Genomic DNA, 23,580 nt, shown 5'->3' with positions numbered 1-23,580 from the left:
GAAGTCTTGCAACTGTAGAGATTCTGTTGCATCACCTCTGTCTGCTCTCGATTATGCCGTTGTCATATGTATTAGATTTCTACATATTATAAATTCCAGAAGACAATATTACAATTTTTTTCAATAATTTATATGTATTTTTAAGAATTTAAGAACTAAAAGTCTTTTATATTTGCCTTTTGTGGTGCTCTTCTTTGCTTCCTGAAGATTTGCATTTTCATCTAGTACCATTTCCCTTCATTCTGAAGAATTTCTTTTTTTTATTTTAAATATTTTTTATTGAGGTTGTATTGTTTATAACATTGTGTAATTTCAGGTGTATGTTATTGTATGTCAGTTTCTGTATAGAGTGCCTTGTGCTCACCACCAGTAGTCTAGTTTTTATCCGTTAGCATACATATGTACCCCTTTACCCCTTTCGCCCACCTTCCCTCTCCCTTCCCCTCTGGTAACCACTGATCTGTTCTCTTTATCCATGTGTTTATCTTCTATGTATGAGGGCATTCATACACTATTTGTCTTTCTCTGTCTGGCTTATTTCACTTAACATAATACCCTCAAGTTCTGTCCATGTTGTTGCAAATGTGAAGCTTTTGTCATTTTTTTTAATGACTGAGTAGTACTCCATTTGTATATATATACTACATCTTCTTTATCCATTTATCAGCTGACAGGCACTTGGATTGCTTCCATGTCTTCTATTCTGAATAATGCTGCAATGAACATAGGGGTGCATAGATCTCTTTGTATTGTTGATTTCATGTTCTTTGGATAAATACTCAGGAGTGGAATAGCTGGATCATATGGTATTTCTATTTTTGATTTTTTGAGAAATCTCCATACTGTTTTCCACAGTGGCTGCACCAGTTTGCATTCCCGCCAGCAGTGTATATGGTTCTCTTTTCTCCACATCCTCTCCAACACTTGTTTCTTGCCTTGTCAGTTATAACCATTCTATTGGGTGTGTGGTGATATCTCATTGTAGTTTTGATTGCATTTCCCTAATAGTGATGTTGAATGTCTTTTCATGTGCCTGTTGGCCATCTGTATATCTTCTTTGGAAAAATGTCTGTTCATATCTGCTGCCCATTTTTTGACCAGGTTGTTTGTCTTTTTGTTGTTGAGTTGTACCAGTTCTTTATATATTTTGGAAATTAACCCTTTGTTGGTTATATGATTTGTAAATATTTTCCCCCAGTTGGTGGTTTTTTTTTGTTTTGTTCATGGTTTCCTTTGCCCTGCAGAAGCTTTTTTTTTTTTTTTTTTTTTTTAAGATTTTATTTTTTCCTTTTTCTCCCCAAAGCCCCCTGGTACATAGTTGTATATTCTTTGTTGTGGGTTCTTCTAGTTGTGGCATGTGGGACGCTGCCTCAGCGTGGTTCGACGAGCAGTGTCATGTCCGCGCCCAGGATTCGAACCAACGAAACACTGGGCTGCCTGCAGCGGAGCGCGCGAACTTAACCGCTCGGCCACGGGGCCAGCCCCTTGCTGCAGAAGCTTTTTAGTCTGATGTAGTCCCGTTTGTGTACTTTGTCTTTTGTTTCCCTTGTATGAGTAGACATGGTATTCAAAAAGATGCTTTTAAGACTGATGTCAAAGAGTGTACTGCCTATGTTTTCTTCTAGGAGTTTTATGGTTTCAGGTCTTACATTCAAGTCTTTAATCCATTTTGAGTTAATTTTTGTGTATGGTGTAAGATAATGGTTTACTTTCATTCTTTTGCATGTGGCTGTCCAGTTTTCCCAGCACCGTTTATTGAAGAGACTTTCCTCTCTCCATTGCATGTTCTTGGGTCCTTTGTCAAAGATCCATAGATGTGTGGTTTTATTTCTGGGCTTCAATTCTGTTCCATTGATCTGTGTGTCTGCTTTTGTGCCAATACCATGCTATTTTTATTACTAAAACTTTGTAGTATATTTTGAAGTCATGGATTGTGATGCCTCCAGCTTTCTTCTTTTTTCTTAGGATTGTTTTAGCTATTGCTTTTGTTGTTCCATATAAATTTTAGGATTCTTTGTTCTGTAACCATGAAGAATGTCATTGGGATTGCGTTGAATCTATAGATTCCTTTAGGTAATATGGACTTTTTTCTTTTTTTTGGAGGAAGATTAGCTCTGAGCTAACTGCTGCCAATCTTTCTCTTTTTGCTGAGTAAGACTGGCCCTGAGCAAACATCCATGCCCATCTTCCTCTGTTTTATATGTGGGACGCCTACCACAGCATGGCTTTTGTCAAGTGGTGCCGTGTCTGCACCGGGATCTGAATCGGCGAAACCCGGGCCGCCAAGAAGCGGAACGTGTGAACTTAACCGTTGCGCCACCGGGCCGGCCCTCATATGGACATTTTAATCGTGTTTATTCTTCTAGTCGATGAGCATGGAGTGTCTTTCATTTCTTTATGTCCTGAAGAATTTCTTTTAGCCTTTATTGTAGTTCATGTCTGCTAGTGACGTTTGCTCTCTTTTACTTGAAATTCTCTATTTCACCTTCATTTTTTTGTTGTATTTTTGACCTTTAGCTACGTGAATGTTTAAAAATTTTTTTATTGAATTATAGTTGACATAAAATATTATGTTAGTTTCAAGTGTACAACATAGTGATTTGACATTTATATATAGTATGAAATGATCACCTCAGTAAGTCTGGTAACCATCTGTCACCATACAAAGTTATTACAGTATTATTGATTATATTCGCAACACTGTGTATTACATCTCCATAACTTACTTATTTTATAACTGGAAGTTTGTAACTCTTAATTCCCTTCCCGTATTTGGCCTAGCCTCCCACCCCTCTTCCCTCTGGCCACCACCAAATTGTTCTCTTCATCTTCATTTTTGAAGGATATAATAGTTGAATATAGAATTCTGAGTTGACAGTTTTTTTCTTCAAGTACTTTAAAGATGTTGTTTTACTCTCTTTTGGCTTCCACAGTTTATGATGAGAAACCATCCATTTGTCAGTCACTCTTTTACTGTATTTGATGTGTCATTTTCTCTTGTCTGCTTCCAGATATTTCCCTTTGTTTCCTGTTTAGCAAGCAGTTTGGCTACTTGGGGCTTGCTGAGCTTCCTGAATCCATGAGGTTTTCTTCCTTTAAATTGTAGAAATTTTCATCGATTGTTTCTGTAAAATTTTCTTTCCTGCCATATTCTCATATTTATATTCCCCGTCTCCCTGACTCCTTTCCTCCTTTTCCAGGCCTTTAGTTATACGTGTTAGATTTCTTGATACTTTTCAATAGGTCCCTGAAGCTCTATTCATTTTTTCACTATTTTCTCTTTTTCAGATTAGATCCTGTCTATTTGATGTAGCTTCAGGCTCACTGACTCTTTCCTTTGTCATCATGGTTTCACTGTTAAGCCTGTTTTGTGAATTTTTCACTTCGTGAAATTTTAATTAGAATTTTTATTTGTTTTTGTTTGTAGTTTCTATTCCTCTGTTGAGGTTTTTTATTTTACTTATTATAGGTACATTTTCATTCACCTCATAGAACTTGGTTATAATAGCTATTTTAAAGCCTAATTCCAATGTCTAGGTCATCTTAGAGTTGACCTTCATTCATTGTCTTTTATCTTGAGCATTATTAACATTTTTGTGGCTCTTCGTACATGAGGTAACTGGGCTTGTTTCCTAGATGTTGTGAATATTATATGTGAGAAGTCTTGATCCTGTTATATTTCTTTGAAAAAATTGATATTGCTTTTATCAGGTAGTTGATTTGGTTGGACTCAAACTGCCTATTATATATTTTGAGCAGTTGCTTAAATCTCCTTTTTTTAAACAAATTTTATTTTTCCTTTTTCTCCCCCAAATCCCCTGGTACATAGTTGTATATTCTTCGTTGTGGGTCCTTCTAGTTGTGGCATGTGGGATGCTGCCTCAGCATGGCTTGATGAGCGGTGCCATGTCCGCGCCCAGGATCTGAACCGGGGAAACTTTGGTCCGCCGAAGCAGAACGCGCAAACTTAACCACTTGGCCACAGGGCCAGCCCCCTTAGATCTCATTTTATTATTATTTTTTACAATTTTTTTTCTTTTTTTCTTTCTTTTTTTGTTTTTTTTTAAAGATTTTAATTTTTTCCTTTTTCTCCCCAAAGCCCCCCGGTACATAGTTGTATATTCTTCATTATGGGTCCTTCTAGTTGTGGCATGTGGGACGCTGCCTCAGTGTCGTTTGATGAGCAGTGCCATGTCCGCGCCCAGGATTCGAACCAACGAAACACTGGGCCGCCTGCAGCGGAGCGCGCGAACTTAACCACTCAGCCATGGGGCCAGCCCCACAATTTTTTTTCTTTTTAAGATTCGCACCTGTGCTAGCATCTGTTGTCAATCTTCTCCTCCAGCTTTTTGTCCCCAAAGCTCCCCCAGTACATAGTTGTATATTTTAGTTGTAAATCCTTCTCATTCTGCTTTGTGGGATGCCACCTCAGCATGGCCTGACGAGCGGTACCATGTCCACACCCAGGATCTGAACTGGTGAAACCTTGGGCCCCTGAAGTGGAGTGCGCGAACTCCACCACTTGGCCATGGTGCAGGTCCCTCATTTTATTTCTTTTCTTTTCCATAACTGGGCTCTACTACACCCTCTGCACGGATGATCTAGGGTCAGTGTGAGATTTGGACAGTCTATACATAAAAATTTGGGGACTCTCCTCTGGTTCTCTCCTCTTCTGGATTCAGACCTCATTTTTCCAGTTGCTCTGAACTTTATCTTCTGGTTTTTCCAATATGAGGACTATAGGAGCCACCATGGGCTGACTGTGGCTTGTCTTTAGGTTAAGAGTCCTAAAAAATGGGAAACTCTTCTTGAGCTGGTCCCTTCCAAATTTTGACATCTGGTGGGAAGCTAGAATCTGGCTGCTTATCTGTATCAGGGTTTGTCTCTTAGAAGCTTACTCAGCTGTTTTGGAGGTAGAAATTCATTTTATCATGGATTTAAAAATATTTGGCGTGTTTCAGTCTGTTGTAATTATTATCTTTATTCGCCTTAAGTGATTCATCTTTGGCCAACAGGAGCCTCTATGTTTTTTTTGAGATGACTAAAGTAGCCTTTTATAGCTCCCTTGCTGTCTGATAGAATAAGGTATTCTGGGCTTACTTGACCCAGACCTGGAATCATCCACTTCCCCAGGAGTCCTGATTCCTTTGGGAAATGCTGTTTGTGGAGACCACAGCATTGGCACTAGGTGTGCTCATTTCTACTGTTTTTGTCATGAGTCTAAAACATAAGAAAACGTAGGTTTATTTAGATTTATTTTTCTGTTTTGCTTAAAAAAAGAAGAAATGATGATGGTAAATGTTTTATCCTACAGATACTTTTTTATGCCACAATGACATCTTTTGTATAATATGAGAATTTCAAACTTAAAAGTTGAATTTATCCTTCTTATTGGCCTATACTATTATTTTCAATTATTGTCTTGTTGCTTTTTGTAATATAATGGTGGTCACAGTCTGGGGAAATCAGTATAGCTGAGTAGATTGTTACATAGCCACAGCCTCCTAAAGGTCGGTATTTTGGGTGAACTTGATTTAATGAAATATAGTGAGTTTTATCCTATGGCAAAAGAATCTAATAATAAAGTAGAAAAAGTATTTGGAAAGTGATGCCTACGTTGTAAAGATGGACAATAGTTGTATGCTTTCTTGGTATACTATGCAATGTAGAAAAGACAGAACCACCTGTGTAACTTCTGCTTCTTTGGGCCATTCCAATTAAAGGGTTTTTTCCTTGGTAAAAATGTAATGAGATCTTGAATGTGTGCTTTTTTTTTTTTTTTTTTTTTTTGTCTCTTATAAAGTGTACCCTTTCTTAGGGTTTACTTGTGCTTTTTAACACTACCTGTGATCCGTAAGAATGGATCTGTGGAATTCTGATAGTAATGTGTAGCTGCAGCCTTCCCTATGAAGCCTTTCCTGTGGGATTGATTTCCTGTGGAATCTGGAGTCTTGCTTGTGCAGGGGCTCTCATCCCAGATCCTTTCTTCCTGAGCTTAGGGTACAGCCTTCTAGCTGTAACTTAAACCTACTTTTCCTTTCCTGTAATCATTTTTCCTCTCAAGTCTCCTAGTTATTATTATCTTTAGTACTATGACATAATCATAGTATTTTAATTAGCAAACAATAATGTATCTCTGTAAAAATTTAAATCATAAGAGAAATGAAATATTGTGAAATAAAGAAATAAATTCACTCATAATCTTACCATCCTCACCATAGTCTTTTTAATATATTTTGTGTATTTTCTTTTAGAGTTTTCTTTTGTGCATTTTTTTAGCTCAGTTAAAATCTTTGTGAAAATAATGTTAGTTTCCTCAGTGTTATGCAGGCTTTTTATAAAATGCTTATAAACAGCCATATAAAACATTTTTGTACACATTTTTCATGTCTTGAAATTAAAGTATGTAAATGATATAAAAATGACGTACAGTACTTAATAAATGCTGTTTCTATTATGTTATTTCCTTTGCCTCTCTAGAAGTGAAGTAATTGAATCAGTATTTTTCATGAATCGTATTGCTAAATTACTCTCTAAAAGAATTGCATTATAGGGCCGTCAACAGTGTATGAGAATAAATGTTCAGTGCACTCTGAACATTAGGGATTATCTTTTCAGAAAAGCTTTGCTAACTTAGTGGGCAAAAATGCCTACTATTTATTTGTGGTTTTTATATTAATATTCTTTGGATATAAGTGAGGCTAAGTGTTTTCTCATATATTTGTTGCATCTGCTTTTTCTTACTTAAAAAGTCATTTTAAAAATCTTTTTTGAATTGTCTATTCTACTGTTTTTCTTTGTAGAAGTTTTTAATTCCTTAAATTGACTAATTTTTTTGTTAGTTCTTATGTTGAAATTGTTTTTCAAACAGTTTGAATTTATATTAGTGATCAGTAAGGTTTAAGGGTCTAATGTGAATTTTCTCTTTTCCAGTTGCTAAACAATTATTCTTAACACCTAGTCATCCCAAAGAGTAATCTGTCTCTGGTTATAGTCTTTATATTAGATTTAGTTATACTTCTGCTAGCACCTGTTTCTTTCTCACAAGGTAAATCACGCAACTAATATTGTTTCCATCTGTGAGAGAGGTTGCTGTATAGTTAGAAACAAATTATTGCCTGCAATTAGCAAGTGTGTTTGTGCTTTTGCTCCTCCCACCTGTTCGTCACATATTTTTTGAGTTACCATGTCTTGAGATTGTGATAGATCCTAGGGTTACAGCCATGAAATGAAGTTTATAATCTAGCAGGAGATAAACGCAATCGCGTAATGGGGGCCGGCCTTGTGGCCGAGTGGTTAAGTTCGTGTGCTCTGCTTGGCGGCTCAGGGTTTCGCTGGTTCAGATGCTGGGCGCGGACATGGCACTGCTTGTCAAGCCATGCTGAGGCAGTGTCCCACATGCCCCAACTGGAAGGACCCACAATTAAAAATACACAGCTGTGTACTGGGGGGCTTTGAGGAGAAAAGAAAAGATAAAATCTTAAAAAAAAAAAACAAACCACCTTAATTGCGTATCTAATTGTGATTGCAATATATGACAAGAAGGAAAGTATAGTCAATTCATATGGCACCTTACCTGACATAGGGATTCAGAAAAATCTTCTGTGAGGTAGTGACTTTAAACAAGGACCTGAGTGATGAATAGAAGGTATCCAGCTGTTAAAGAGGGTTGGGGTGAAGGACAGTATTCTAGGTGGAATAATACAACACATTTAAAGGTGGTGAAGCGGGAACGAGCTTTGGAGTGTTTACAGAATTGAAAGGAGAAAAGGCAACGTTGCTCAGATGGTAAGATATTGAAAAGGGAGAAGGTTGTGGAAGTGAGGGGGAGTAGATCACATAGGGAATCCATTGAAGGGTTGTGAGAGGGCCAGTGATACATTGGACTTGCATTTTTGAAGTTCACTCTGTATATTGGTGGGGGTTAGGTAAGAGTGAATGCGGGGCGACTGTTTAGTTAGGGGGTCACTGAAGTGGTCCTGATGAAAGTTGATGTTCGCTTGCAGTTGACTAATATTGTAGATGGAGAGAGGTTGTCAAATCTCATCAGTATTTAGGAGGAGAAATGGGCAAAATGTGGCAATTGATTAAATATGAGGTTAGGGAGTAAGGTGAAGCTGTCAAAAGGTTATGTCTAGGTGTCTTGTGTGTGCAATAGGTGGTTGAGAGTGTCATTACAAAGATAGGGGAAACTGTAGGAAAAGCAACTGTTGACGTAGATTTTGGACAGAGCTTAAAGTGTCTATGTATTGTGGGAAGTTTTAGATATGGATCCAAGCCAGCTCTGAATAGGAGGTAAATTTAGGAGTCACTGGTATTTCCTAGTAATTTAGTTAGTAATAGATGTATAGAAAATGAATGAGATTGCCCAGTGTTTAACATGAAATAAGTAGACGTCTTAAGTCAGAGCCCTGAGGAGCTACCACATTTAAAGGTTGGAATAGGTGATCAGAAGGGTGCTGCCAATGAGATAAGAGGAAAATCAGGAGAGTAAAATAATAGAAGACAAGAAATATAGGATCTCATGGCTTATGTTCTGTGTATTTATTCACCATTCTGTCTTAATTTCCTGCTCTTATTTTCCTTTCTAATTTATTTATGTTACTGTATTATGTGCTACAAAACCTCTTTGGGGAACAAGGTAGGGTATGATAATAAATACTCAAGTATGACCTCCAGGAACATATGCTTCACAGTAAGACAATGTCATTGAAACTTATCCTGTTTATTATTTTTACAATTATATCGTCTTGTCAGTAGTGAAAGAAATGGTAGTACTGGCTCTGTGTTTACTTTTGGTTTTCAGTTGTGGGAGTGGTAGGGAGAGGGATCCATAATAACTCTTGAGTACCATTTTGTGTGAATGATAAGAGTAATGAGAATAAGTGGAGCAGTTCCTTCCTTCCAGAATGCAGGTCAGCACATGTGAGAGCATGCCTTCCCACTTGAATCAGCCTTCTAAATTCTTGAGTTTGGCTCTTTAGGAGAAACCAAACCTGACTGACTACAATAATCCCAGCTGATCCTAGACAGAAAGTAAAGGGGTAGAGGGAGATGTTAAAAACTGGGTCCCAGTTCTATGTTGAGCGAATTTTTTGTTTTTATTAATGTAATGTTAAAAAAAATTGTGGCAGGAATTTAAAAGTTAAGTAAAATCCACGTTTTAAAAGTTATCTGGTGCTCTGAGGAAGATTACATATCAAGGAGAATTACTTAGTGAGGAATGTTCTGAAATACTCTTTGTGGCAACTAGTACAAATGCTGCTCCCACATTTTTGGTAGGTTTGAAGTTACAGGGAAGACGTTATTTTTGGTAATCTGAAACGTTTCTTTGTTTCCTTTCTTTTTTTTTGTAGAGATGTGAACTGTGTCCTCACAAGGATGGAGCTTTAAAAAGAACAGATAATGGGGGTAAGTGTGGAGACTTTGGAAAACATTTTTATTGAAAACTGGAGTAGGAGAGTATTTAAAAATTTGTTAGTTCATATTATATCAAATTAAATAGTGTTTACCACTCAAATATTTTTAACAGTAATGGGTCTAATTTATGAATCCTTTTTTAATTGAAATAGAATTTTTCTACTTTGTGGACAAACTCAAGCGTTGTTTGTTTTTTTTCTTTCTTTTTTTCTTTTTTGAGGAGGAGGATTTGCCCTGAGTTAACATCTGTGCCCATCTTCCTCTATTTTGTATGTAGGTTGCTGCCACAGCATGACCGCCAAGGAGTGGTGTGTGTAGGTCTGTGCCTAGGAACCAAACCTGGGCCGCCAAAGCGGAGCGCGCTAAGCTTAACCACTAGGCCACGAAGCCAGCCCCAAACATTGTTTTTTTTAATGCAGAATGATCCACATACTTTTTTTTTTTTGTAAAAGATTTTATTTTTCCTTTTTCTCCCAAAGCCCTCCGGTACATAGCTGTGTACTTTTAGTTGTGGGTCCTTCTAGTTGTGGCGCGTTGGATGCCTCCTCAGCATGGCTTGACAGTCGGTACCATGTCTGTGCCCAGGATTTGAACTGGCGAAACCCTGGGCTGCTGAAGCAGAGCGTGGAAACTTAACCACTTGGCCACAGGTCCGGCCCAACCCACGTACTTCTAATTGAAATCTTGATATCCTTTTATGGATACAATTTCATATGTTATAAATTATTTTTGGAAAAATAAGCCACTTTTCTTTTTTTTTTTTGTTAGAGCTAAAATCTATTGTTTTAGATTCTTTTTTTCTCTCTTTAGTGTATTGTTAGGTGATATTTCTAGTGAATGTTAATTTTAATACCCTGAGGATCAGTGTTGCTTGAGCAGAAAGAAATGTTAACTTCTGTGTCTAAATTTTGCTATGCTTTCCTGAGAACGCTTGTGTATGTATTTCTCATTTTCATCTCCACTTTTAGTTACCTTTCTCAGAGAAATCCGTGTTTCTTAACTCAGTGCCATTCTTCAATATGTAGACACAAATTTGTTAAACCGTGGCATACTGTGAAAATTAAGTAACTGATGAAGAAACCAAAATGTGGAGCGATAACTACTATTAGTATACTCCTCTGTTTTGGGCAGCCAACTGTAAAGTATTTCTGGCATAGAATAGAATAGTGGCATGAGTAAATAAAAGGGAAAAATACAATGCTTTTGGCTATATGTTTTAAATTTCATGTTTAGACTATGTTATACAGTCATATTGTCCAAAAATTTTTAAAAATATTAAAATCCTTCGTCCTACTTCTGTTTACCATCTGCCCAGTTTCTCAGCAACTTTCCTGCGTCCAACGTAATTGCTGTTAGTACTTTTTTGCATATGCTTCTAGGTTTTTTTTTGCATATAGAAATAAATACGAATAGATGAATATTTTCATCTCTGATTTTTATACAAATGGATGAATATTATATATACTTTCTTGCATCTTAATTCTTTTTACTGAACAATCTATTACCCATAAAGAACTTTTTTTTACTGTATGTTAGGTAATCACTCACCTGTTGATGGACTTTCTAATCTTTTGCATTTATGGCTAATGCTTACATGTGTGTTATTTTGCTTGTATTCAGGGGCATCTGTAGGATTATTAATTCCCCAAAGTGGAAATTTTGGGTCAAAGGGATTTTGCAGTTGATTTTGGTAGATATTCCCAAATTGTTCTCCCTAGTGATTGTACCAATTTATGTTCCCAACAGCAATGAATGAATAAGCTATTCTCCATACCCTTGATAATCCAGTAGGTGAAAATTGGTATCTCAGAGCAGTTATTTTGCATTTCTCTTACTCTGAGTGAAGCTGAGCATATTTTCATATTTTTAAGAGCAATTTGTATTTTCTCTTCTGTGGTCTGTTCATACATATGCTTTTTCTGTTTGGTTGTTGATCCTTTTCCTTTTGATTTGTTGGCATTTTCATAGGAGCCCCTCATACATTAGGCTTTTGTGATATGAGTTGGACTAGTTTTTGCCCAGTTGTTAGTCTTTGCTCGTGGAGCTTTTTACCATGCAGAAGTTTTTGACTTTTATTTAGTTGAATTTATTAATGTTATCTTTCATGGCTTGTGTATTTTGAACCATTAGTTAGAAAGGCCTTCCCTACTCCAAAATTATAAAGGAATTCTTTCATGTTTTCCTCTAGCATTTTTATGGTTTCTTTTTTTTTACAGTTTAATCTTTGATACATTTGGAATGTATCCAGGTAATACAATGTGAGGTATGGATCCAACTTTATTTTTTCCTAGATGCTAAAATGCTACCATTTGTCCCATCACCATTTATTGAACAGTTCATCTTTTCCTCACTGATTTGACATGCTGTCTTTGTTATAGTCTAAATTTGATGTGTATTTAAAAAATTCTAACTCAATTGTGTTCCAAAATTGATTGGTAAGTTATTTTGGAGCCTGGAATGCATTTTCCTGTAGAAATGTTAATTATATTTCTAGACTAGTTAACAAAACCCCGCAATGAACCTGATGTAAAGTATTGATAATGCCATTCTTTAATATCAAATGCCTACTTATCATTGCTGGAAAATATGTTCCAGGTTTTAGTTTAGGTTTTCTTTTCTTTGTCGTCAGAATTGGGAGTTTCTCAATTCAACTTTAAATTTTCTTCATCTCGACTGCTCTATAGTTCTCAGTTGTTAAAGGTAAGTGTTTTAACATAGTGTTGAAGTGTTTTAACATCGTGTGGGAAAGTAGGGTATTATAGGCAAAGGGAGAAGCAAATGATATAGACACAGGTATATCAAGGAATTAAAATGATTGGGAATTGGACTGTAAGGTTTGAGTGGTAGGCCTTCTGAGAGGTGAAGCTGATGACATACGCAAGGTTTTCTTCCCTTCCTCTCTTCCTTGTCCATCTCTTCTTGCCCTTTCCCTTTTCCTTTTTGCCCTCCTTTCCTCCCTTCCTTTTTTTCTCATACTAAGAACTTGATCCTGTTGAATGTTGGGGGAGGCATTGAAGCTGAAGAATAACATGAGATTTCTACTTTAGAAAGATCACTCACATCAGTGTGATGAATGGATTGCAAGGGTATGAGACCAGACCAACTATAAAAAAGAAAAGTGGAGCTGGATCATAAGTGCATTTAACATACTTAAAATCATCTATATGACCTGGGGGAGTTGAGGGAGATAGACAAAAAGAAATAATTTAAATTATAGAGGTAATTCAATCTGCATTTTACTCACTGAGCATATGCTGTAGGCAAATCTATATGAAAATCCCTTGTGAGTGATTGTAAGGCTTTCCCAACCATATTGACAAAGGCGTCAAGTGTGTTATTGAGCAGGTCAGGCAAGAGGTGGTGATGGCTTATTACATTCTTGAAGAAGAAATTTTTAAATGAATTAGGGCCATTGATAGACACTATTTGACAGAAAAGTTAGAAGAACTTATAAAGTCCAGCAGGGTTGTGTATTCAAGATAATGAGCTATATAATGTACTTTCTCTATTGGAATTTTAAGGGATTTTTCAAGGATAGTTTTGCTTATGCTTATTTTTTGCTTTATGCTCTGATGTTAGAATCAAAAATCCACTAAGATAAGACTGCTTTATTGCAGTTTTATTGCAGTAAGTCCAAGGGTATGATGATGAGTGACTGGTTGAAGACAGTATGAGAGATAAAAATGAAGGAATAGACGTCAGAGATAGATTAAGGTGGTAAAATTTTACAGGTATATTTTTGGAAAATGCTTTTATTAGGGAAAAATTTCAAGCATACATAAAAGTAGAAAGGATTTGTAGGTACCTAGCTTTAACATTGATCAAGTCATGGCCAGTCTTGTTTCATCTATCCCCTTTCCTATCCCATTCTTCTGATTATTTTGAATTCTGTGAGCATCTCTAACATAACTAGATATTTGGGAAATGCACACTATAGTATCACACCTAAAAAACTGACAAGGATTTTTTTAAAAAAATTTTTATTGAGTTATGGTAGTTTACAACCTTGTGAAATTTCAATTGTACATTATTGTTTGTGAGTCGTGTTGTAGGTGCACCGCTTCATCCTTTGTGCTCACCCCTTACGCCCCCTTTCTGTTCTTTTTGTCTACATATTTAACTTCCACATATGAGTGGAGTCATACACAGATTGTCTTGTTCTAGCTGGCTTATTTCACTTAACGTAATACCCTCAAGGTTCATCCATGTTGTTGTGAATGGGACGATTTTATTCTTTTTTATGGCTGAGTAGTATTCCATTGTATATACATACCATATCTTCTTTATCCAGTAATCAGTCGATGGGCACTTAGGCTGCTTCCATGTCTTGGCTATTGTAAATAATGCTGCAATGAACATAGGGGTGCATGGGACTTTTGAAATTGCTGACTTCAAGTTCTTAGGATAGATACCCAATAGTGGGATGGCTGGGTCATATGGTATTTCTATTTTTAATTTTTTGAGAAATCTCTGTACTGTTTTCTATAGTGGCTGCAACAGTTTGCATTCCCACCAGCAGTGTATGGGGGTTCCTTTTTCTCCACAACCTCTCCCATATTTGTTACTTTTTGTTTTTTGGTTATTTTTGCCATTCTGTCTTAGTGTAGTTTTGATTTGCATTTCCCTGATGATCAGTGATGATGAACATCTTTTCATGTGCCTATTGACCACCCATATATCTTCTTTGGAGAAATGTCTGTTCATGTCTCCTGCCCATTTTTTGATTGGGTTGTTTGATTTTTTTGTTGTTCAGTTTTTTATATATTATGGAGATTAACCCTTTGTTGGATACATGACCTGCAAATATTTTTTCCCAATTGGTGGGTTTGTTTTTATTTCAATCCTGTTTTTCCTTGACTTGAAGAAGCTCTGTAGTCTGATGAAGTCCCATTTGTTTATTCTTTCTGTTGTTTCCCTTCTCTGAGAAGACATGGTGTCCGAAAAGATCCTTTTAATACTGATGTCAAAGAGTGTACTGCCTATATTTTCTTCTAGAAGCCTTATGGTTTCAGGTCTTACCTTTAGGTCGTTGATCCATTTTGAGTTTATTTTGGTGAATAGTGAGAAAGAATGGTCAATTTTCATTCTTTTACATGTGGCTTTCTGGTTTTCCCAGCATCATTTGTTGAAAAAACTTTTCTTTTTTCCATTGTATGCCCTCACCTCCTTTGTCGAAGATTAGCTATCCATAGATGTGTGGTTTTATTTCTGGGCTTTCAATTCTGTTCCATTGATCTGTGCACCTGTTTTTGTACCAGTACCATGCTGTTTTGATTACTGTAGCTTTGTAGTATGTTTTGAAGTCAGGGGTTGTGATGCATCCAGGTTTGTTCTTTTTTCTCAGGATTGCTTTGGCAGTTTGGGGTCTTTTTTGCCTCAAATGAATTCTCAGCTTTTTTTTCTTGTAACTAATTTCTAGCTTTATAGCATTATGATCAGAGAAGATGCTTGTTATTATTTCAATTGGTTTAAATTTATAGAGGCTTGCCTTGTTTTGCAACATATGGTCTATCCTTGAGAATGTTCTGTGCGCACTTGAGAAGAATGTGTATTCTGCTGTTTTGGGATGGAGTGTTCTATATATGTCTATTGAGTCCAACTATTTTAGCTTTTTGTTTAATTCCACTGTTTCCTTGTTGATTTTCTGTCTGGATGCTCTGTCCAGTGATGTGAGTGGGGTGTTGAGGTCCTGTCCTATTATTGTATTATTTTTGATATCTTCTTTTAGGTTTGTTAATAGTTGCTTTATGAACTTGGGTGCTCCTCTGTTGGGTACATAGATATTTATAAGCATTATTTCTTCTTGATGGAGTGTCCCTTTGATCATTATGTACTGCCCCTTTTGTCTCTCTTTACCTGCCTTATCTTGAAATCCTGTTTGTCTGATAGAAGTATTGTCACACCTGCTTTCTTTTGTTTGCCATTAGCTTGGAGTATCGTCTTCTACCCATTCACTCTGAGCTTGTATTTGTCATTGGAGCTGAGGTGTATTTCCTGGAGGCAAGAAATTGTTGGATCTTGTTCTTTATTCCATCTTGGCACTCTGTGTCTTTTTATTGGAGAGTTCAGTCCCTTAACGTTGAGGTTGATTACTGATGTATGAGGGCTTAATGCTGTCATTCTATCACTTGTTTTCCAGTTTTCCTGCATTTCCTTTGTTTCTCGTTCTGTGTGTTTTGGTCTACCCATTGACTTCTACAGTTTGTTATGCTGTGTTTCTTAGTTTTTTCCTTATTTATTTTTTGTGTCTCTGTTCTGCTCTTTAGTTTAATGGCTACCCTGAAGTTTGTATTCAGAATCTCATGCATAACACAGTCCACTTTCTGATGGCCTCTTATTTTCTTAGTCTAAACTGATTCAGTCCCTTTCCTCCTCCCCTCCTAAGTTATTCTCATCTTATTCCAACTCGTGTTGTTTGTTTGTGGTTAAAGTGACAAGATTGTCTTTGTTTTCGGTGCTTTCCTTCCCTGTATCCTAATGCTATAGTTGAATATTTGCTGTCCTATTTTGAGTCTGTCTATCTGTCTCCTTACTCTGTGTTTTGTGACCCCTTTCTCCCTTTTTTTCTTTTTTCAGATATGAGGGCCTTCTTGAGAATTTCTTGTAGGGGCTGTCTCGTGGCTATGAAGTCCCTTAGCTTTTGTTTGTCTGGGAAAGATTTAATTTCTCCCTCATATCTGAAGGACATTTTTGCTGGATAGAGTATTCTTGGCTGAAGATTTTTATCTTTTAAAGTTTTGAATATGTCTTTCCATTCTCTTCTAGCTTGTAAGGTTTCTTCAGAGAAGTCTGCTGAAAGTCTGATAGGGGTTCCTTTCTAGGTTATTTTCTTCTGCCTTGCTTCCCTGAATATTCTTTCTTTGTCACCATTTTTGCCATTTTTACTATTATATGCTTTGCAGTAGGTCTTTTTACATTGACAAATCTAGGATATCTGAAAGCTTCCTTCACGCACATTTCTCTCTCATTCCCTAGAGTTGGAAACTTCTCTGCTATTATTTCTTTGAGCATGCTTTCTGCTCCATTCTCCTTCTTTTCACCTTCTTGGATACCTATAATTCTTATGTTTCATTTTCTCATTGAGTTGGATATTTCTCGGAGATTTTCTTTCTTTCTTTTTTGTCTTAGTTCTCTCTCCTCCTCTGTCAGGAGCCATTCAACATGTCTATCTTCAATTATGCTGATTTGCTCCTCTCTGGTGTCCACACAAGCATTCAGGGAATCCATATTTTGTTTTATCTCTTCCATTGGGTCTTTCATCTATAGTATTTCTGATCGATTCTTCTTTATAGTTTAAATCTCTTTTGTGAAGTAGCTCCTGAACTCATTGAATTATTTCTGTCTATTTTCTTTTATCTTATTGAGTTTTTTGACGATAGCTATTCTGAATTCATTGTCGTTTAGTTTACTTATTTCTGAGTCCTCAGGACAGAATTCTGGGTATTTATTGTTTTCCCTCTGGTCTGGAGATTTGATGAATTACTGGATGCTGCAAGTATGGTTTTTCTGCATTGTGATTTTATTTGGTTGCAGTTACAGCCTATCGCCACTAGATGGGGATTGAGAGCCGTGTATTCTGAGCCCTCGCATTTAGCTGAGGTGGCGCAGCACAGTGCAGTTTGGGGGTTGGGGTGGGGAGCACTTTCTCTTGTCCCCCAACCTGGGTTTCCTGATCAGCTCTTGCTGTCTAGTCTCCTGGCATCTTGGCTTGATGAGGTCATCCCACGTGAAAGTTTTCGCCCTGTTAGACGGCTTCCCTCTTGGCTGCAAGGGCGCTAGGGAGTCATGGGTGATCCTGCAGTCGTGCCACCCCCTCCCCCACTCCTTCCCTCACAGTGCCTCCCAGGGCAACGATCCCAGTCTTTAGGGGAGGGAGCGAGGCTCTCACTTACCCTGTTCCGGGTCCTCCGAGGGGGCTCCAGCCTCTCTGCCCTCTGTCATTTGGCTCCTGTGACTCTCCCAGGATTCCTGTGTTATTAGCATATTTTCTGTTGGAATACGGTTGCTCCTTTTTGTTGTATGTTGCGGGGAGAGAGTCCTGGGCAAGTTCACTCCACCATGATGCTGATGTCAGTCCTGACAAGAATTTTTAAAAACCGTTGAATATCCAGTCATTGTTCACATTTTCTTGATTGTCTCCTAAATATATTTTTTTAATAGGTGATTGAATCAGTATCCAAATAAAGTCCATAAGCTGGATCCAAATAATATGCATATTTTGCTGTTGCTTGATATGTCCCCTGGGTCTCTTTGTAATCTCCTTTCCTCTTCCTTTTCCTTGTCAATTTGCTTATGGAAAAATCGATGTCATTTGCCCCGTAGAGTTTCCTTCCCATAGTAGAATTTGTTGATAGCATCTTATTAGATGGTGTCTGTGTGTGTGTGCATGCATGCACATGTGTTTTAACAAGTTACTTTGTTCCGTGTATTTTCCATACATTTGTAGTTATATGTATCCAGAGGATTGATCATAGTCAGTTTGTTGTGGGAGCAGACAAGAATACTTCATAAATTGTATTCTTTAAATGAGTGAAATATATGGTATATAAACTGTTTTTAAAAAACGAAGATCTCAAATCAATCAAAGTGTTGTATACTTCCTTTGGGAGGTGTATGGTGGTTGGTTACCTTTGTGTGTATGATGTTAGTAGCTGTCGATCAGTATCTGGATCCATTATTTTATTAAGTAGAATTTGAATGAATTGTCATATCATTACTTTATGTATTAGCAGGATTACTTGTATTTTTTTTTGGAGTTTTTTCCTTATCAACTGTTTCATTACCCTGAATTGCAGTTTCTGAAGGAAGGACAGGATAAATTTATTTATTTATTTTTCGTAATATTGAGGTAAAATTCACATAGCATAAAATTAGCCATCTCCAGGTATATGGTTCAGTGGCATTTACTACTTTCACGATGATGATGTGCAACTACCACCTCTGACAATTTCCCAAACATTTTATCTCCCTAAAAGAAGACACCCTATGTTAAGCAGAAACTCCACATCCTGCTCTTTGTCCCCCAGTCCCTAGAAACCACCAGTCTGCATTTTGTCTCTAAGGATTTACCTATTCTGGATATTGGACATAATTCTAGTCATATGGTGTGTGACCTTTTGAGTCTGGCTTCGCTTACTTAGCATAATGTGTTTCAGGTTCATCAATGTTGCAGTCAGTATGAGTACTTCATTCCTCATTATTGATTAGTAATATTCCTCTGTGTGTGTGTGTGTGTGTGTGTGTGTGTATGTATATACACACCGTATTTTGTTTGTCCTTTCATGTGTTGAAGGAGATTTCTGTTGTTTCTGCCTTTTGGCTATTGTGCATAGTGCTGCTCTCAGCATTGGTGTACAAGGATCTGTTTTACTCCCTCTTTTCAATTTCTTTGTGTGTATACTAGGAGTGGCATTGATGGGTCATATGGTGATTCTGTGTTTAACTTTTTTTTTTCTGCTGAGGTTATGATAGTTTACAGCATTGTAAAATTTCAATTGTACATTATTATTTGTCAGTCACCATTTAGGTGTCCCCCTTCACCCTTTGTGCCTACCCCCCCACCCCCATTGTGAGTAACGCTGGAATGAACATAGGGATGCATAAGTCTCTTTGAATTGTTGATTTTATTTATCTGGATAAACACCCCATATTGGTATAGCTGGGTCATATGGTATTTTTATTTTTAATCTTTTTGAGAAATCTCAATACTGTTTTCCATAGTGGCTGCACCAGTTTGTATTCCCACCAGCAGTGTATGAAGGTTCCCTTTTCTCCCCAACCTCTCCAGTATTTGTTACTTTTTGTCTTGATAATGACCTTTGATTCACAATACTTTTTAATTTGATGAGGTCCAGTTTATCTAATTTTTCTTTTGTTGGTCATGCTTTTGGTGTCATATCTAAGAAATCCATTGTTATCTAAGGTCATAAAGATTTATACCCCTGTTTGCTTCTACGAGTTTTATGTTTTTAGCTCTTCTTAGATTGTTGATCCCTTTTGAGTTAGTTTTTGCATATGGTGTTTATTAGGGGTCCAACTTGATATTTTTGCTTGTGGATATTCAGCTGTCCCAGCACAATTTGTTGAAAGGACTATTTTTTCCCCATTGAATGGTCTTGGTACCCTTATTGAAAATCAGTTGGCCAAAGATACATGGGTTTCTTTCTGGACTCTATTCTGTTCCGTTGGTCTTTATGTCTATTCTTATGGCAGTGTACACTGTTTTGATGATTATAGTTTTGGGAATAAGTTATGAAATCGAGAAGTGTGAGTGTTGCGATTTTATTCTTAGTTTTCAGTATTGGTTTGGTTATTCATGTTCTGTTGCAATGCCTTGTGAATTCGAGGATTGCAAAAAAGGCCACTGGCATTTTTATAAGGGATTGCATTGGATCTGCAGATTGCTTTGGGTAGTATTGCTGACTTAATATTGTCTTCCATTGTATGAACACGGGATATCTTCCGTTTATTTGTCTTTAATTTCTTTCAAGCACTGTTTTGTAATTTGCTTTATTGTTGTTGTTGTTAAAGATTGGCACCTGAGCTACAACTGTTGTCAATCTTTTTTTTTTTTCTTTTCCCCAAAGCCCCCCAGTACATAGTTGTATATTCTAGTTGTGAGTGCCTCTGGTTGTGCTGTTTTGTAATTTTCAGCATAGAAGTCTTTCATCTCCTTGGTTAAATTTCACCTGGATATTTTATTCTTTTGGATGCACATGGATTGTTTTCTTAATTTCCTGTTTGAATTGTTCGTTGTTAATGTATAGAAATCCAGCTGATTTCTGTGTGTTGCTCTTGTACCTTGCAATGGCTGAATTTATTTATTCTAATAGTTTTGGTGTGTACTTTAGGGTTTTCTATGTGTAAGATCATGTCATCTATAAATAATAGTTTTATTTCATCCTTTCCAGTTTAGATGCCTTCTATTTATTTTTCTTGCCTAGTTGCGTTAGCTAGAATTTCTAGTACAGTGTTGAATATAAGTGGCAATAGTGGGCATCCTTGTCTTCTTTCTGATCATAGGGGGAACACTTGCAGTCTTTCATCATTGAGTTAGATGTTGCCAGTTGGTTTTTATCATGTGCCCTTTATCAGTGCCCTTTGTCACGTTAAGGAAGTTCCCTTTTCTTCCTACTTTGTTGAGAGTTTTTATCATGAAAAAGATTGAATTTTGTCAAATGCATTTTCTGTATCTGTTGAGATGGTTATGTGCTTTTTGTCCTTTGTTCTATTAATGTGATGTGTTACATTGATTTTCTGTCAACTCCCTTTGTATTCCTGGTATAAATCCCTTTTGATCATAGTGTATAATCCTTTTAATATGCTCCTGTATTTGGTTTGGTAGTTGTAGTGGGTTGAATGTTGTCCCCCAAAAGATTTGTCTATCCACAACCTCAGACTCTGACCATATTTTGAGTAAAGGTGTTCAGATGTAGTTAAGGTAACGATCTCAAATAAGATCATTTTGGCCTAGTGTGGACACTAAATGTAATGACACATGTCCTTGTAAAAGACAGTAGGAGAAGACACACAGATGGGGAGATGGCTTCATGCAGATCCATGTGAAGACTAAGGTAGAGATTGGAGTTATGTAGCTATAAACTAAGAAATGCCAAGGGTTGCCAGAACCACCAGAATTTAGGAGAGAGGCATGTTGATTTCAGACTTCTGGCCTCTAGATCTGTGAGAGATTAAATTTCTGCTTTTTTAAGCTTCCAGATTTCTTGTAATTTTTGTGGCTGCTCTAGTACACTAATACACTAGTATTTTGTTGAGAATTTTTACATTTATCTTTATAAGGGATATTGGTCTGTAATTTTGTTTTATTATGTTTTGTCTGTCTTCAGGTGCATTTGATAACATATTGGCCTCATAGAATGAGTTAGGAAGTGTTCCCTCCTCTGCAATTTTTTGAGAGAGTTTCAGAAGAATTTATGTTAAAGCTTCTTTACATGTTTGGCAGAATTCACTTCTGAAGGCATTTGATCCAGGGCTTTTCTTTTTGAGAGGTTTTTGCTTACTGATAGATTCAATCTCTTGTTACAGTTCTGTTGAGATTTTCTCTTTATTTTTGAGTCAGTTTTGTGTGTTTCTAGGAATTTGTCCGTTTCATACAGGTTATCTGATTTGTTGGTGTGCTGTTGTTCATAGTATTGTCTTATGATTCTTTTTTATTTTTGTAAGGTCAGTGGTAATGTCCCCACTTTCATGTCTTTTTTGTTTTTTCCCTAAGATGGGCACCTAAGCTAACAGCTGTTGCCAGTCTTCTTTTTTTTCCTACTTTTTCTCCCCAAATCCCCCCAGTACATAGTTGTACGTTTTAGTTATGGGTCCTTCTAGTTGTGGCATCTGGGACACTGCCTCAGCATGGCCTGACGAGTGGTGCCATGTCCACACCCAGGATCCGAACCAGCAAAACCCTGGGCCGCTGACATGGAGCGCACAAACTTAACCACTTGGCCATGGGCCCCCCCTGCCCTCTTCCATTTCTGATTTTAGTAATTTGAGTCTCTTGTTTCCTTTCTTAGGCTAAAAGTTTGTCAGTTTTGTTGATCTTTTCAAAGAACTTCTGGTTTTGTTGATTGTCCCTTGTTTTTTAATTCTCTGTTTTATCTCTAGTCTTTAATGTTTCCATCCTTCTGATGGCTTTGGGTTTAGTTTGCTCTTTTTCTCAAGGTAGTTATATAGTTATTTTACTGATTTGAGATCTTCATTTTTTGTAAACACCTTTATTGGGATATAGTTTATATACCATATATTTCACTCATTTAAAGTGTACAATTTATGTTTTCTCCATCTTTACAGATGTGTGCAGCCACCACACTCAATTTTAGAAAGTTTTTGTCACTTCAAAAAGAAATGTGTATTTTTAAACTGTCATCCTCTTATTGACCTACCCTACCCCATCCCACCCTACTCAAGCAGCTTTCTTCCTTTTTTTCTTAATTTTATTTTATTGTTATTATTATTTTTTTTGAGGAAGATTAACCCTGAGCTAACTGCTGCCAGTCCTCCTCTTTTTGCTGAGGAAGACTGGCCCTGAGCTAACATCCGTGCCCATCTTCCTCTACTTTATATGTGGGACGCCTACCACAGTGTGGCATGCTAAGTGGTGCCATGTCTGCACCCAGGATCCGAACCGGCGAACCCTGGGCCGCCGAAGCAGAAGGTGCGAACTTAACTGCTGCGCCACCGGGCCGGCCCTCTTCCTTTTCGACATAGGTGTTTACCGGAATTAATTTACTTCTGAGTGCTGCTTTCTGTGTATCACATGAAATTTGATATGCTGTGGGGTTTTTTTTTCTATCTGTCTTAAAAGTATTTTGCAGTTTCCATTGTGATTTCTTCTTTGACTCATTGGTTATTTAAGGTTGTATTGTTTTTTTCCGCATATTTGTGAATTTTCCTGTTTTCCTTTTGTTGATTTCTATTTTCATTCCATTATGGTTGGATAAGATCTGATTTCAGGTCTTTTAAAATTTGTTGATATTTGTTTTGTGGCCTAAGATATGATCTGTCTTTGAGAATCTTCATGTGGATTTGAGAAGAATGTCTATTTTGCTGTTTTTAGTGCAGTGTTCTGTATATGTCTGTTACACCCGTGCAGTTTGTAGCGTTATTCTCTTCCTCCGTTTCCTTACTGATTTCCTAAGTTCTGTTATTGAAACTTGAGTTTTGAAGTTTCTGTTACTGAAGAATTGTGTATTTCTCCCTTCAATTCTGTTCATTTTTGCTTTATGTATTTTGGAGCTCTGATGTTTGGCACATATATGTTTATAATTGTTATATCTTCTTGGTGTTTTGACCAATTTTTCAACATATAATGTTCTTCTTTGTCTCTTGGAACAGATTTTGCTTCTTTTTTCATATTCTATGTATTTCTTTTGGCAGGCATCCTGGGGATTACAATTAACCTCTTAAAGTTATAATACCCTGAGAAAGACCCAAATTAGGGGAAACAAAGGCAAATGCCATGAGTCAGTCCTTCAGGTTCTCTCTCTTCCCTTCCCTGTCCCCTAGGTAGGCCAAAACTTAAGAATACAGTTCTTTGAGAACAAGTTCTGCTCTATCCTGTCTGGAACCAGGGACCAGAATGCCACACTAGGAACATTTGATGCTGTCTTAAAGACCATTGTCAAGCCTAGGAGGGGTGGAGCAAGG

At 37.0% G+C, this 23,580-nt stretch overlaps 1 protein-coding gene across 29 annotated transcripts in view; it reads left to right on the top strand.

Moving 5' to 3' along the window:
- MLLT10 (MLLT10 histone lysine methyltransferase DOT1L cofactor) overlaps nt 1-23,580 on the top strand; it is a 256,466-nt gene that overhangs the window by 39,066 nt on the left and 193,820 nt on the right. For 28 of the 29 annotated variants that reach the window (XR_011535070.1, XR_011535068.1, XR_011535069.1 and 25 more), the window contains one exon: nt 9,357-9,411. Coding sequence is in view for 23 of the 29 variants with exons in the window: in XM_070601382.1 (XP_070457483.1) it covers nt 9,357-9,411 (55 nt within the window). In the remaining 6 variants the exon portion in view is untranslated. Of the gene's footprint in view, nt 1-9,356; nt 9,412-11,636; nt 11,684-23,580 lie in introns of those variants that run through there. The other variant, XM_070601389.1, reaches the window with a different exon arrangement.

This window comes from Equus przewalskii, chromosome 30 (genome assembly GCF_037783145.1).
Source record: "Equus przewalskii isolate Varuska chromosome 30, EquPr2, whole genome shotgun sequence".
In the NCBI taxonomy this organism is placed as follows: Eukaryota; Metazoa; Chordata; class Mammalia; order Perissodactyla; family Equidae; genus Equus; species Equus przewalskii.
The sequence above is the reverse complement of the archived record's forward strand: the minus strand, read 5'-3'. Positions and strand labels throughout refer to the sequence as shown.